The sequence below is a fragment of the Eriocheir sinensis genome, chromosome 57, assembly GCF_024679095.1.
Source record: "Eriocheir sinensis breed Jianghai 21 chromosome 57, ASM2467909v1, whole genome shotgun sequence".
NCBI classification, from domain to species: Eukaryota; Metazoa; Arthropoda; class Malacostraca; order Decapoda; family Varunidae; genus Eriocheir; species Eriocheir sinensis.
In genome coordinates, this window is record NC_066565.1 from 2,074,539 (window position 1) to 2,089,698 (window position 15,160).

Consider the following 15,160-nt stretch of genomic DNA (forward strand, 5'->3'; position numbering starts at 1 on the left):
ATTCAATCCTATATGTCTCGGTTCTGTATTTTCTTCATCCGTTAGTGTGGCATTGGGCATTGATACCTCCATCTTCGACAGTCTGTATTTCTCTCGATCCTGAATTGTGGCATTGAAACTCCTATCTACCATTTCCTCTGTTTATCTTGTCAAGGGGTGCGCTATTTAAACCCCTGTCATTAGTTTTCTTTGTTTTATCTTATGAGTTTTCTATGTTAACCCGTCCGCTGCGATTGTCAGGGATTTCGCCTTCACTGGTAGCCTGGTAACATACACTCCCAGGTCTTTCTCTACCTCTGTGGTGGATAGTGGAGTGTTTCCCATGTGGTATTGGTGTGCTGGATATCCCTTCACTGGTAGCCTGGTAACATACACTCCCAGGTCTTTCTCTACCTCTGTGGTGGATAGTGGAGTGTTTCCCATGTGGTATTGGTGTGCTGGATATCCCTTCACTGGTAGCCTGGTAACATACACTCCCAGGTCTTTCTCTACCTCTGTGGTGGATAGTGGAGTGTTTCCCATGTGGTATTGGCATGCTGGATATCCCTTCACTGGTAGCCTGGTAACATACACTCCCAGGTCTGTCTCTGCCTCTGTGATGGATAGTGGAGTGTTTCCCTTGTGGTATTGGTGTGCTGGATATCCCCTCCCAAGGTGCAGGACTTTACATTTTTGCTCATTGAATTGTAGCAGCCACTTTTTGTTCCATTTCTGTAGCTTGGTGAGGTCTTCTGGTAGGAAATCCGCGTCAAGGGGTTAAACTCATCCGGAACTGTACCATATATATTCGACTTTCTATATTTTACGTCATCCGGAGGTGTGGTTGTCAGGCATCATTCCTTCACCCACAAGGGCATACGAGGACCAAGCGTTTCAGACCTCAAACAGCTGGTGGATATGGACCATAGTTAGGCTACGGGCTGTCGTGTGTTAGAATTTAGAGTTGAGATGCAGTGATTTCGGCTAGTAGGCAGCCTGTATTTAGCTAGTTGTATTTACCTAGTTGTAGTTTTCCAGGGCCTGGGCTTACGCTCATATGGTCCCGTCTCCATATCTGCATTTATCCAACTTTTCCTTAAAGCTTTGCACATTCCTTGCCGATACTACATCCTCACTTAGTCTGTTTCAAACCTCTATATTTCTTTGCGGGAAGCTATATTTCTTTATGTCTCTCGAGCATCTTCCCTTCTTTAATTTTTTACTATGTCCTCTGTGTGTGTGTGCGTGTGTGTGTGTGTGCGTGTGTGTGTGTGTGTGTGTTCCGTTCACACGTCCACGGTACTATACCAATATCTCACTTCAATTCCTGTTTTTATGTCTCAAGCATCTTCCCTTCCTTTATTTTTTACTATGTCCTCTCTGTGTGTGTGTGTGTGCGTCTGTGTGTGTGTGTGTGTGTGCGTCTGTGTGTGTGTGTGTGTTCCGTTCACACGTCCACGGTGCCATACCAATACCTCACTTCAATTCCTGTTTTTTCGGGAAGGTTAATTTCAGTGCCAGTATATCTGTTATCAAACTCGTACATTCACGGAACACGCCAGACGCTTCACGATATTATTTGTTCATATACATTGACATAGTTATCGGTCTATTTATTTACGTACGTGCCATATCATACCGCCCCCAGTACAACGCCGTAGGTAGGAGATAGAGGGTGGAGTTGGTGCCCATGTTGACGCTTCGTATAGTAAACAATGACCCCAATGTTACCAGATTGATGTACTCAGCCGCTTGTATTTCCTGACTTCCTATTTCCTGACTTCCTACCCCAAATCTGTCTTCTGGGCTCCGATACTGAAACCCATTTATAGTTTCGTCAAAAGAGTTAGATCCTGGTGTTTCTTGGCAATATTAGTGGGCTCAGTGGTGCAGTGGTTAGCACACTCGGCTCACAACCAAGAGAGCCCGGGTTCGATTCCCAGGAGGAGTTGAAAAATTTGGGTGGCTTTTCCGATACCCTACGCCCCTGTCCACCCAGCAGTGAATGGGTACCAGGTATTAATTGGGGGTTGTGTCCCGTGTCCTGGGGTCTGTTCCCTTCTCCTATAATTCCTTCCCCTTCTGTCTCTCTCCGGCATATGACCACAGATGTTGCGCCGACTAAACAAAACTTTCCAACTTTTCTGTTAGTCAATCTGCGCTTTACCGACTGAGCTGTCATAACATAAGTGACTGAACCTTTAAATTCTATCCTTCCTTCCTTCCTAACCTTCTATAATTCCTCCCCTTCTGTCTCTCTCCGGCATGTGACCACAGATGTTGCGCCGACTAAACGAAACTTTCCAACTTTTCTGTTAGTCAATCTGCGCTTTACCGACTGAGCTGTCATAACATAAGTGACTGAACCTCTAAATTCTATCCTTCCTTCCTTCCTAACCTTCTATAATTCCTTCCCCTTCTGTCTCTCTCCGGCATATGACCACAGATGTTGCGCCGACTAAACCAAACTTTCCAACTTTTCTGTTAGTCAATCTGCGCTTTACCGACTGAGCTGTCATAACATAAGTGACTGAACCTTTAAATTCTATCCTTCCTTCCTTCCTTCCTTACCTCCTATAATTCCTTCCCCTTCTGTCTCTCTCCGGCATATGACCACAGATGTTGCGCCGACTAAACCAAACTTTCCAACTTTTCTGTTAGTCAATCTGTGCTTTACCGACTGAGCTGTCATAACATAAGTGACTGAACCTTTAAATCCTATCCTTCCTTCCTTCCTAACCTTCTATAATTCTTTCCCCTTCTGTCTCTCTCCGGCATGTGACCACAGATGTTGCGCCGACTAAACGAAACTTTCCAACTTTTCTGTTAGTCAATCTGCGCTTTACCGACTGAGCTGTCATAACATAAGTGACTGAACCTCTAAATCCTATCCTTCCTTCCTTCCTAACCTTCTATAATTCCTTCCCCTTCTGTCTCTCTCCGGCATATGACCACAGATGTTGCGCCGACTAAACCAAACTTTCCAACTTTTTCTTGGCAATAGTTAGGATTCAGAAACGGGTAAATACTGTCCTCTGAGTACGATAACCTGGCAACGTTGAATGACCCTTATGCGTTTTCGGTCATTCATTCACTGGGTTGGTTATTCACTCGACTTCAGTGTATAAGAAAACTGTAAAATACCGTTCTGTCAGTCTTGTCATTCAACCACGAGTACATTTCCCTCCTTATTCATTTCGTTATTCATTGATTCACCGTTAATTGCATGGTGGGGTCTTATGCGTTCACTGTTATTCAATTATTCACACGGTTATTCACTCGAGTTTCGTGTTTAAAAAAATTATGGAAACGCGATGACCCAATTTCGTAATTCATCCGCGAGTAGAAGACGAAGAGGGAGAGAAGGAGGGAGGAAGGAGGAGAAGAGGGAAAGGAAGAAGGAGGAGGAAGAGGAAGAGGAGGAGGAGGAGGAGGAGGAAGGAGAGAGGAAGGAAGGATGAAGAGGAGGAGGAGGAGGAAGAGGAAGAGGGAGAGAAGGAGAGGGAAAGGATGAAGGAAGAGGAGGAGGAGGAGGAAGAGGAAAAGGAAGAGAAGGAGAGGGAAAGGAAGGAGGAGGAGGAGGAGGAGGAGGAGGAGGAGGAGGAGGAAGGAAGGAAGGAGAAGAAGAGGGAAAGGAAGAAGGAAGAGGAGAAGGAGGAAGAGGAAGAGAAGGAGAGGGAAAGGAAGAAGGAAGAGGAGGAGGAGAATGAGGAAGGAAGGAGAAGAAGAGGGAAAGGAAGAAGGAAGAGGAGGAGGAGGAAAGGGAAAGGAAGAAGAAGAAGGAGGAGGAGGAGGAGGAGGAAGAGGAAGAAAAGGCGGAGAAGGACGAAATAAAAAAATATCCGCGTTTTGAATATTCCGACAATCCATCTCGGCACTCCGTAAAATCTATCCCACATCAACCCACCCCGTGTGTCCGTTCGTCCGTGTGTGGTGCTGAGGGGTCAATCCAGCGTCCGTAGTTTATAGTCGTTCACCAAGCACACAGAAAGGCGGTCAAACGCACCCACAAATCACTCTCGCGTTTGTCTGCAGCCTCAACCAGTTAACTAAAGTACAATTGCGTGTTTCCATGTTTGATTTTGTCCACCGTCGCGAGAGACAGCGTTCGTTCGTAGATACCTTGAGTGTGTGTGTGTGTGTGCGTGTGTGTGTGTGTGTGTGGGGAGGGGGGGGTTATTTCAATGTACAAAATCCACCTTCATCATCAGGGGCTCAGAAATTTTTATAATGACGCCAATTTTCGCTTTTTTGTTGCGATTTTTACATGGCATTTCACTCACTGTCCTACACGTCAACAACAACAACAAAAAACAACGACAGCAACACCCACGTCGCATGAAAACAACATCGAAAACAACAACAACAACAAAAGCATAATATGACTGCCTCAAACCACCATCCATTTCGATATTCATTTGTTTTTTTCTTTGTTTACGTTTCCATAAGTTCGTGTCGTTTATTCACAGTTCCAGTCGTCTATACTCTCTTGTTTACCTCTTGTGTTTTCTGCCCTGTGTCTCTCCTTTATTGCTTTTTCTCTCCTCTTCCTTTCCTTCCTTTCTCTCTTTTTCCCTTCCCTTCTACTTTCTTCCTTTCTCCTCCTCCTTTTTCTCTTCCTTTCCTTCCTTCCTTTCTCTTTTTTTCCCTTTCCTTTTATCTTATTTTCTCTCTTTCTCTCCTTTTTCTCTTCCTTTCCTTCCTTCTTTCTCTCTTTCTCATTTTTCCCTTCCCTTCTACTTTCTTTCTTTCTCTCCCTCCTCTTCTTGTTCTGTTTCCCTTCCTTCCTTCCTTCCTTCCTTCCTTCCTTCCTTCCTTCCTTCTCTTTCTTTCATTTCCTCATTTTTTTCTAACTTTTCTTCTTCCTTATTTCCTTCCTTTCTCTCCCTTCTCTCTCCTTCCTATTCCTCCCTTCTTTTCATTTCCTACTTTCTCTCTCTCTCCCCTCTCTCTCAATCATTCTTTCCTTTCCTTTCCTATCTTCTTTTTTCCTTGTTCTCCTTTTCTTTATTTCTTGCTTATTCCTTCTATTTATCAGGTTCCTCTTCCTCCCTATCTTCTATCTCTCCTGTTTCCTTCCTTTATGCGCATTTTTTGTTTCTCTAATTCTGTCTTTTCTTCCCTTCTCTCTCTCTCGCCTTTCTCCTATTCCCCTTTTTCTCTTCCTCCTCCTCCTTCTCTTCTTCTCTTCTCTTCCTCCTCCATTCTCTTCTTCATCCTCCTCTTTTTCATCACTCTTTGGTCACACAAAATATAGAATAGGATTTGATATGTCTCTTCCTTCCTCCTCCTCCTCCTCCTCCTCTTCCTTCCTCCTCCTCCTCTTCCTTCCTCCTCCTCCTCTTCTTCTCTTCCTCCTCCATTCTCTTCTTCATCCTCCTCTTTTTCATCATTCTTTGGTCACACAAAATATAGAATAGGATTTGATATGTCTCTTCCTTCCTCCTCCTCCTCCTCCTCTTCCTTCTTCCTTCCTCCTCCCCCCCTATCATCACCCCCCCCCCCCCTCCTATCCTAGTCCGCATCCCTCACCACAGGACAATACTGGTCACTCACTTTACTCAGGATTATGTTTATATATACGTCGCGCCGGCGGGGGTGTGGGCGTCAACCGTTCCCTTGCGTACGTGTGTGTGTTTGTGCGCCCGCCCCTCCCGTGCAGCCCCCCGCCCCCCCTCGCCCCACGCCGCCCCACAGCACCAATGTAATCAAACAGGCGTGGGTGGGTGTGTGCATGTGGGGGTGTTGGGGTGTAGGGCAGCGTTGCCAACTATCGTACTCAGCGCATTGGATTTTGTGTAGTTTCGACCGATGGCTCTTGCAAAAAAGAAAGCCCATCGATATTTAACAGTTTTATGCTAACTTTAATTTCCTTCGTTGTTTGTGTGGTTACGACCGTCTTGGAGCCTAAAATGATTAATCCAATGTTCAGCGTCGACAGTTTGGCAGCGTTGGTGTAGGTGTGGGGAGCTGCTGCTGAGGCGGGTGCTTCAGGGAGGGTGTGTCGGGTGTGTGCGGGTGTGTCGTTACCTCGGGCCAGGCAGCCACAGTGTGTTGGGCATTCACCCTTTGTGTCACGCAGCGTCTAGTTACCATTCCTCTTCTATTGCCAATAATATAATAGTGTAATGTTATGCCGATGATAATAATAGGGATAATAACCCTTTGTGTTCTTGTAAAGCAAAATGTTCGTTCGTGCGTACTTCTCCTGTCCTGCGATATATTTTTGGTGTGCCATATTTGATGTGAAGTATTTCCTTGAGCTCACGCACGCCGCCGCGCCGAGCAGCGGGCGGCGTGGCCTTGCCAGGGGCGGCGGCGGCGGCCAGGTCCGCCCCGCCCGGCCCCCTGCTGGATGTGTTACGGCTTGACACATATCAGACACACATCACCGAGTTGGGTCATACAGTTCCCGATGTACAAATTTGTGGCCATGTACAGATCCTTTCCCTGCCTGGGAGGCGCGTTGCCAGATACACGTTTTGAGACTTTCCGTCAGGATCAAATGTTTGAGTATTATTTTAGCGTACTATTGTAGCAGAATGATGGCTTTGTGATGCATGTTTTATTGCATTCCACTCTAGAGCTTCTATATAAATGAATTTATTATTCTATATATTATTATTATTATTATTATTGTTATGTTACTCACGACTAATACTACGTTACGTTGATACAGGACATGTTAACCTCCCTTGCTTTAATAGGACATTCCAGTGTTTGGTAGGTTGTAAGTGTTGAGCCAGAGTTACATCTTTAATAGCTACTTTGTAAGGGTTGTTTTATAGTTTTATTATTATTATTATTATATCCAGATAAGTTATTTTAGAGAGAAATTACTGTCGGCCTGTTGTTACACACAGACATTTATGTACCATATTTATTGTTATATTTGTGAGTGTTCCGGGCGGGGAGTTTGTTTCAGAATATTACCTCATTTGGGCGCCACTCGCCGTGCACTATACCACAACAACAACAACAACAACAACAACAACAACAACCAAGGGGCTCCCGGCCCCGGCGGAGGCTGTGGCCCTTGGCCCCCGGCACTCCAGGCTGGCAGCAGGGGTGGCGGTGGTAGCCTGGGTGCCCCCACCACCCCTGCTGGCCAGCCTGGTGGCCGGGGCAGCCAGGGTGGCACAGGCCTCGGGGTGCCGGGGCTGGATGGACTGGGGCGAGTGTGGAGCACACCCGGTGTGTGGGGCGGGGCGGGGCGGGGCGGGGCGTGTGGGAAGGATATGCAGATTTTTTATCAGAGATTATATTTATGCAATATATGGTAGTGTTAGCGCGCACCAGGCACACCGCACCTCAGTGGACGTGTGTTGCTGTGTAGACTTGATGGTAGTGTGTTGAGAACCTTTCTTCAGAGGAACACTTTATCCAGAGAAAGTTTTATCCAAAGTCTATGTAGCCGTGAAGGCAGGGAGGGAGTGTTGGGAGGGTGGCGCACCCATGGCAAGGTGACGCTGGTCACTGTGTGCCACGGCCAGGCACTCGCTGCACTGCAGTGCCTCCCACAGGGAGTCTGGCGGCCAGGCCTGGCCGGTGTGCCACACACTGGGCCATGCTCAAGCAGTGCCTAGCGGCTGCTTTGGTCGGGTCATTCTGGAGAGAATTGTTCAGTTCAATGTTTATTTGCGAGGCCAACGCCACGCTGAGTGTTGGCGCCCCACGGCGGGGACACCTGGAGGGCCCTCAGCCCCACCACACCTCCAGGCGCCGCCACCACCACGCGGGGCACCACCGCCGCCACCACCACCACGGCCACCACCGGGCCCCAAACTGACCAGCCCGGGGCCCTCCGGGTGCCAAAGGAAGAGTCACTGTGTGTGCCTGCAGTGCACCGCTGGTGTGCCGGCCACACTGTCCCGTGGTGGCCCTGCAGTGCCACAGTGCCTGCCTGGTGTGTGTGTACGTGTGCGTGCGTGTGCGCCCCGGTGGCGGCGACGCGGCCAGCTGTTTGTTGTTTTATAGTGTTGCCATAAGTTACCAAGTTGCCATTATTATTTCAGTGCCAAGTATTTTTGTTATATAGGATGATGCTATATTTTATTTTGTATCCTGTAAGGAAGAAGTCTATGGTTTAGTATAGGGCGTGGTGGAGGGGCGGCCCGGCGCATGTCACAGGGTGGAGGGACGCGACGCGCCGCGCTGGCCGGCCCGGCGGCCTGGTGGTGTTGTGCTGCCAGCCGCGGCGACACACCAGGGCTGGGCCAGGCGCCCATGGGCGTTGTATTCTAAGTTGTCACCTGTTAGTCAGACATGCCAGCCTGACGGGCGCTGGGTGTGGGCACCACGCCACCACTGTCTGCCAGACCCACGCAGCACCAGGGTCACGGGCCACTGCCAGGGAGAGGGGAGGTGTGGGGATGCTGCCGGAAAGGGATGTGTTGAGCTGCCCTGGCCTTCAGCACTGGCCAGCAGGAAGGGTGGGTGTGTGTAAGGGGTTGTTAGGTAGGAGAGTGTCTGGTGTGTGGTTCCGTGTGGCTGAGGCAGGGATGTGTCTGGTGTGGCCTAAGGAAGGGGTGTGGCTGGTGTCCCTGAGAGCAGAGGCATGGGTGGGGTGTGGTGTGGTGCGTGGCTGGTGTGGCTGGGGCTGGCAGGGAGGGGTGCGGCGAGGGGTCCTGTAGTATCGGGTCGGCTGTGATGGCTGACGCAAGAAATGTTTTACTTTCAAACCAAAATTCTACGAGAAAGTCAAGCAGCTCCGAGGGTTGGCATGTCTGGCGCCTTGTTAATCTGTACTGTCTAATGAAGGTTATTAATGTACGCGTAGGGCTAAACATACATTGGAATAAGTCTACTAATGCCTCCTATCTTAAGAGTGTTCTCCACAGCCGTGTGACATGCTTGCTGCTCAGCCACCTTCAGGCAAAAGCCATATGTTTCTTTTTGTCATTGTTAATACATAGATTTATCTTTTAAGTTTAAGGTTTACTTTTTTATTGCGAGTTTTACGCCACAACCAAACATGTGCGTCTTTGTGCGTCAGTGTGCGCGTCACAAAATGTCTCGTTCTCCTTTCTTGACAACCGTAATCTTTGCATGACTCAGGTCGCTGTTGTTTGGTAGTCAAGTGTGAGTAAAATTGTCTGCGGCCGCTGCCATGAGGCCGGACGCGGCCCTGGCCGGGGCTGGACCGCAGGCCTGACACAGTGTTGTCTTGGCCGCAGTTTTGACTGTAAATTTAACTTGTCAAAATCAGTCTTGGCAGCAGTCCTGGCAAGGGTTTGGGCTGCAGTCAGAGTAAAGTCTGGGCTGCTGTCTTTGCCACAGCCTGGACCACAGTCTTGCCTGCAGCCAGCCCTGGCCCTGGCCGTGGCCCGGCCCGGCGGTGGCCGCGGCGGGAAGACAGTGGGAGTATCACTGGTGACGTAATGTTAGCGGCGCCGTTGGGTGCGGCGGCAAGCAGCACGCAACAAACCAGCCTTTGCTCAGAGGGGTGTGTAAGGTTACTGTACAGTGGTGACTAGCCTAGAGTCTAGACCTTCACGTTATTAAGCTAGTGACCTCGGTGGGACCAGCCAAACTCCATTGTAATATATCCAAAGGTTTTTCATATTTAGTGAATATTTCTATAGATTTCAACCTCTATTAGTGTTTTTTGTTGAAGAGAGAATATTATTAACGTAGGTTATCATCAGTCCAGGACAAAGCCATTGTCAGGACCAGGAGCAGCAGCCCGCGCGGCGACGACACGATGATGACGATGATCCTGGGACACGGCAGTGCTGCCCGCCACCGCGGGGGGGTGTGGCGCAGCGCCGGGGACACTGCTGGGGCGGCTGTGTGGCGGTGTGTGGTGTGGTGGTGTGTGGGGGGCTGGCAGCCAGGGTGCTGCTGCCCCAGCACCACCACCACCACACCACCCCAGCACCGCAGCACACACACGGCACAGCACCACCGCCTGCCACAGCACAGCACAGTGGCAGCAGTGGTGGTGGTGCACCACAACACCACGGTGCTGGCGGTACAAGACACAGCAGTGTTCCTGGCGCTGTGCAGTGTGGGGGGCCCAGCACAGGGCGTGGGTAGCCCGCCGCAGCGCTGGGCGGGGCGGGGCGGGGCGGGGCGGGGTCGCAGCACTGCTGGTGAAGACAACAACCGAGCCCTCCAGGAGCAGTGCCTCTTAGCTTAGTGTCACTCACAGCCTTACAGTAGATGCCTTGGCACAGTTGCCTTAGTGACGTGTGTGCGTACGTACGTAGCCGGGGCCGCAGCGCCGGGGCCCCGGACCTTGTGATCAGTGTATTCCACCCAAGGCGTTGTCGTCCTCACGGTAGCCTGTACGCAGCACCGCGGCGGGGGGGGGGTGACTGTTTTAAACTTGTTGACTCACAGGTGTCATTCCCGTTGTTACTATGAGTGCCGGACATTATTGGCTCGTTCATTAGCGTTGTCTCAGGTTTTAGGACGCCCAAGTCCATTTTTGTCAAGTTTACACAGCTCAGTAATCTATTGTTAGCCGGAGGGAGGAGGGAGTTTGTGTTGGGCCGGACGCCAGACTGTGGTGGCCGCGGCAACCCTGTGTGTGTGTGTGTGTGTGTGTGTGTGTGTGTGTGTGTGTGTGTGTGTGTGTGTGTGTGTGTGGCAGGTACAGTCATGCTGCATAATGCTCATCCTCGCGTCTGTCCGCCTCACCTGTCCTTCACACAATCAGCAGGTATTAACAGACTTACACAGACGTTCACCAGCCAGTCATCGGGTCATTCTTTATTCAGGGAAGTTCATGATAATTCGTTAGTTGATATTTCTGTGTTAACTTTTTTTGTTTGTTTCGTCGCGTTTGTCTGTCGAGGATCTGGGACGCGTGCACATCGAATTTCTGCGTGTGTGTGTGTGTGTGTGTGTGCGTGAGGTTATGTCTCTGCTGGTAAAAGAAAGTCTGCTAATTCCACTCGCCTCGTAAACTCACCTTATTCCAACTCTCAACATTCCCTTTGTGTCGGTTCAAGAATTCCAAACACTCGACTCGGTGTTTACGAGTTAATACTTTGTCCTCATTCAGCTTGTCGTCGGCATAGGTATGTCTGCAGTCTGTGAGATGTCGCTACCTGTAATTTGAGTTCGTTAGAGAATAGAGGAAGAAAAGGGAGGATGGAAAAGGAGGAGGAGGAGGAGGAGAAGGGGAAGGGACATAGGGAACAGGAAGAAAGAAAAGTATGGAAGAGGAGGAGGAGGAGGAGGAGGAGGAGGAGGAGGAGGAGGAGGAGGAGGAGGGACGTAGGGAACAGAAAGAAAGAAAAGTATGAAAGAGAAGGAGGAGGAGGAGGAGGAGGAGTGACCCTCAGATTGTAACATTTTCCTTAATTAATCTACATGTCATTTTGGATATTACAACACAGACTAAATTGAGGTCGTTATAGAGCAGAGAGAGAAAGGAAAATGGGGAAGAAGAGGAGGAGGAAGAGGAGGAGGAGGAGGAGGAGTGACCCTCAGATTGTAACATTTTCCTTAATTAATCTACACGTCATTTTGGATATTACAACACAGACTAATTTGAGGTCGTTATAGAGCAGAGAGAGAAAGGAAAATGGGGAAGAAGAGAAGGAGGAAGAGGAGGAGGAGGAGGAGAAGTGACCCTCAGATTGTAACATTTTCCTTAATTAATCTACACGTCATTTTGGATATTACAACACAGACTAATTTGAGGTCGTTATAGAGCAGAGAGAGAAACGAAAATGAAGAAGAAGAAGAAGAAGAGGAGGAGGAAGAGGAGAAGGAGGAGGAGGAGAAGGGACTCAGCATTGAACCCTTACCCTCACAAAATCCCTACCTCATTTTGGATATTATTACAACACAAACTAATAAAAATGCTTGTAATTTGTGGATGGCGGAGGCAGAGGAGGAGGAGGAGGAGGAGGAGGAGGAGGAGGAGGAGGAGGAGGAGGAGGAGGAGAAGTGATCTGTTTGCAACCCTTCCCTACGTAACATAGACCTCATTTTGGATATTACATCAGAAAACACTAAAAATACCAGTGATTTGAGGTCATTTAAGGATAGAAGGGTGAATGAGGAAGAAGAGGAGGAGGAGGAGGAGGAGGAGGAGGAAGAAGAGGTGATCTGTTTGCAACCCTTCCCTTCGTAACATAGACCTCATTTTGGATATTACATCAGAAAACACTAAAAATACCAGTGATTTGAGGTCATTTGAAGATAGAAGGGTGAATGAGGAAGAAGAGGAGGAGAAGGAGGAGGAGGAGGAGGAGGAGGAGGAGGAGGAGGAGGACAGAGGACTTGCCATAGCATAGAACGTAAAAAAGAAAAACAGGGAAGAGGAGTAGGAGGAAGAGGAGGAGGAGGAGGAGGAAGAGGAGGAGGAGAGAGGAATGTCATATCAAGCATCTCCCTCATGATATACGCTTCAGTACGGATATCGAGATCACAAAATACTCCCGTGTAAGTGAGTTATATATAAAAGTATTTACGTAAACGGATGACGCCACGCAGAGAGCGGAATATAACCTTCTAACCGACTGCTTGCGATTTATTTGTTTATTAAGACTGTGTTACGTTCTGTACTTTTCAAGAGTACAATGCGTGTCTTTTTATATTTCTCATTTTTCAAAGTTCAGAGTACAAATGTGGAATTTTGATATTTTGTGTGTGTGAGAGAGAGAGAGAGAGAGAGAGAGAGAGAGAGAGAGAGAGAGAGAGAGAGAGAGAGAGCGAGAGAGAGCGAGAGAGAGGAAACGGTCCAGTGCGATCATTAAAATAGTTTCAACGTTCACTCGCTTTGCATAAAAAAAAAGTTAAACAATAGTATTAATAAATAGGAAAACAAATGCGGCCATGGAAAAGTTTGGAGTGGAATAGATGACCTTAACACACACACACACACACACACACATTAACACACACACACACACACACACACACACACACACACACAAAGTTGGTCCGATATAGCCATATTTTTGGGCACAATTAACACCTCTATCTCCCAAACTTTTGCCACACCGTACCTTTCCTATATAGAGTTCCGCCCTTTGAAGCCTTAATAGACATTTTTACCGATGATTTTGCCCTTTGAAGCCTTAATAGACTCATATTTACCGATGATTCTGCCCTTTGAAGCCTTAATAGACAGTTTTACCGATGATTTTGCCCTTTGAAGCCTTAATAGACAGTTTTACCGATGATTTTGCCCTTTGAAGCCTTAATAGACAGTTTTACCGATGATTTTGCCCTTTGAAGCCTTAATAGACAGTTTTACTGATGATTTTGCCCTTTGAAGCCTTAATAGACATTTTTACCGATGATTTTGCCCTTTGAAGCCTTAGTAGACACATATTTACCGATGATTCTGCCCTTTGAAGCCTTAATAGACAGTTTTACCGATGATTTTGCCCTTTGAAGCCTTAATAGACAGTTTTACCGATGATTTTGCCCTTTGAAGCCTTAATAGACAGTTTTACCGATGATTTTGCCCTTTGAAGCCTTAATAGACAGTTTTACCGATGATTTTGCCCTTTGAAGCCTTAATAGACAGTTTTACTGATGATTTTGCCCTTTGAAGCCTTAATAGACAGTTTTACTGATGATTTTGCCCTTTGAAGCCTTAATAGACAGTTTTACCGATGATTTTGCCCTTTGAAGCCTTAATAGACAGTTTTACCGATGATTTTGCCCTTTGAAGCCTTAATACACATATTTGCCGATGATATGATTAAAACTAATAGAAATGCAATAGATTATGATACTGATATGAAACTACAATGATGAATGAGATGTTAATGATAGAATATATTGAATACGAATACTATATTTATTTATTTATTTATTTTATTTTTTACAACAAAGGAGACAGCTCAAGGGCACACAGAAAAATAAATAATAATAATAATAATAATAATAAAAAGCCCGCTACTCGCTGCTCTGAAAAAGAATCCAAAGAGGTGGCCGAAAGAGAGGTCAATTTCAGGAGGAGTTTGTATTTAATGATGATAAAAAATGTTGATATCAATACGAATTCGGTGATATAGATGATGATGGTGATGAGTGGTTAGTTAGTATGCAGATAAACCTTAGAATGAGTGTTATGTAGAATCAGAATCGTCATTGTTTTTAGTTCTGTGATTTGATGTATTGAAAAAAAACATTCAACAATTTTTTTTATTTATTTATTTATTTATTTATTTATTTATTTATTTTTTTTTTTTGCATATTTAGAGTTCAGTGAAGGGTAGAATTTTGATGTATTGAAAAAAATAACATTCAACAATTTATTTATTTATTTATTTATTTATTTATTTATTTATTTATTTATTTATTTTTTTTTTTTTTTGCATATTTAGAGTTCAGTGAAGGGTAGAATTTTGATGTTTTATTCAGCAAAGATACAAAAAAAAGTAAATGATTGATAAGAAAAAGAAATAGTAGATAAAAATAAAAATGATCTACTTTTTTCCGAGTTCATATTATAGGTAAGTGCAGAATTTTGATGTTTTATTCAGCAAAAGTAAATGATTGATAAGAAAAAGAAATAGTAGATAAAAATAAAAATGATCTACTTTTTTCCGAGTTGAGATTATAAGTAAGTGCAGAATTTGGATGTTTTATTCAGCAAAGATAAAAAAAAACATAATTGATAAAAAAATATATATAATCAACAAAGAATAAATATCTAATCGACTTTTTCCCGAGTTTAGAAATTCAGTCGAGTCTAGAATTATTTTGCAAGGACGAAAAAAGAAAAAAAAATCGTAACTTCATCGCATTAGAAAATCATCAAAATATTACAATTCATTATAATTCGGACAACAACTTGATTTATTCGTTATATATTTCCGATGCACTGGACTGAGAGAGAGCGAGAGAGAGAGAGAGAGAGAGAGAGAGAGAGAGAGAGAGAGAGAGAGAGAGAGAGAGAGAGAGAGAGAGAGCGAACCGAGGAAAATGAGTGGCTTTCAATGTCAGTAGATGTGAAGTGAAACGAAAAAGATCGCAAAAGTTGAATGTGTGTTTGTGTATCCATGCATGTATGTGTGTGAGTATGTATGTTTGCTTATCCGTGCATGTATGTGTGTGCGCGTGTGTGTGTGTGTGTACGTCAGGGTTGCCACAGCCACTATGCGTTCACGGCCCTTACTCTTGTGTAGCATATTTGCGTTTCGAGTCAGGGATTTTTCATCTATGCTTACTCTTAAGTTGTACAATATGTGGCGGTGGTGTGGCA

General features: G+C 46.2%; 1 protein-coding gene and 2 long non-coding RNA genes across 52 annotated transcripts in view; all 3 read left to right on the forward strand.

Moving 5' to 3' along the window:
* The window catches only part of LOC126984507 (uncharacterized), a 65,755-nt gene that overhangs the window by 7,833 nt on the left and 42,762 nt on the right, over window positions 1-15,160 (forward strand). For 7 of the 50 annotated variants that reach the window (XR_007736850.1, XR_007736893.1, XM_050838230.1 and 4 more), the window contains exon 1: window positions 2-579. The exons of the other annotated variants lie outside the window; for them this stretch is intronic. Coding sequence is in view for 5 of the 7 variants with exons in the window: in XM_050838230.1 (XP_050694187.1) it covers window positions 323-579 (257 nt within the window). In the remaining 2 variants the exon portion in view is untranslated. Of the gene's footprint in view, window position 1; window positions 580-15,160 lie in introns of those variants that run through there. 50 annotated transcript variants of the gene reach the window in all.
* On the forward strand, window positions 8,222-13,059 carry LOC126984517 (uncharacterized). Its single transcript, XR_007736954.1, has 2 exons — window positions 8,222-11,883; window positions 12,041-13,059. It is a non-coding gene; the product is annotated as an uncharacterized LOC126984517 (long non-coding RNA).
* On the forward strand, window positions 14,317-14,849 carry LOC126984525 (uncharacterized). The gene is made up of 2 exons (XR_007736964.1): window positions 14,317-14,443; window positions 14,554-14,849. It is a non-coding gene; the product is annotated as an uncharacterized LOC126984525 (long non-coding RNA).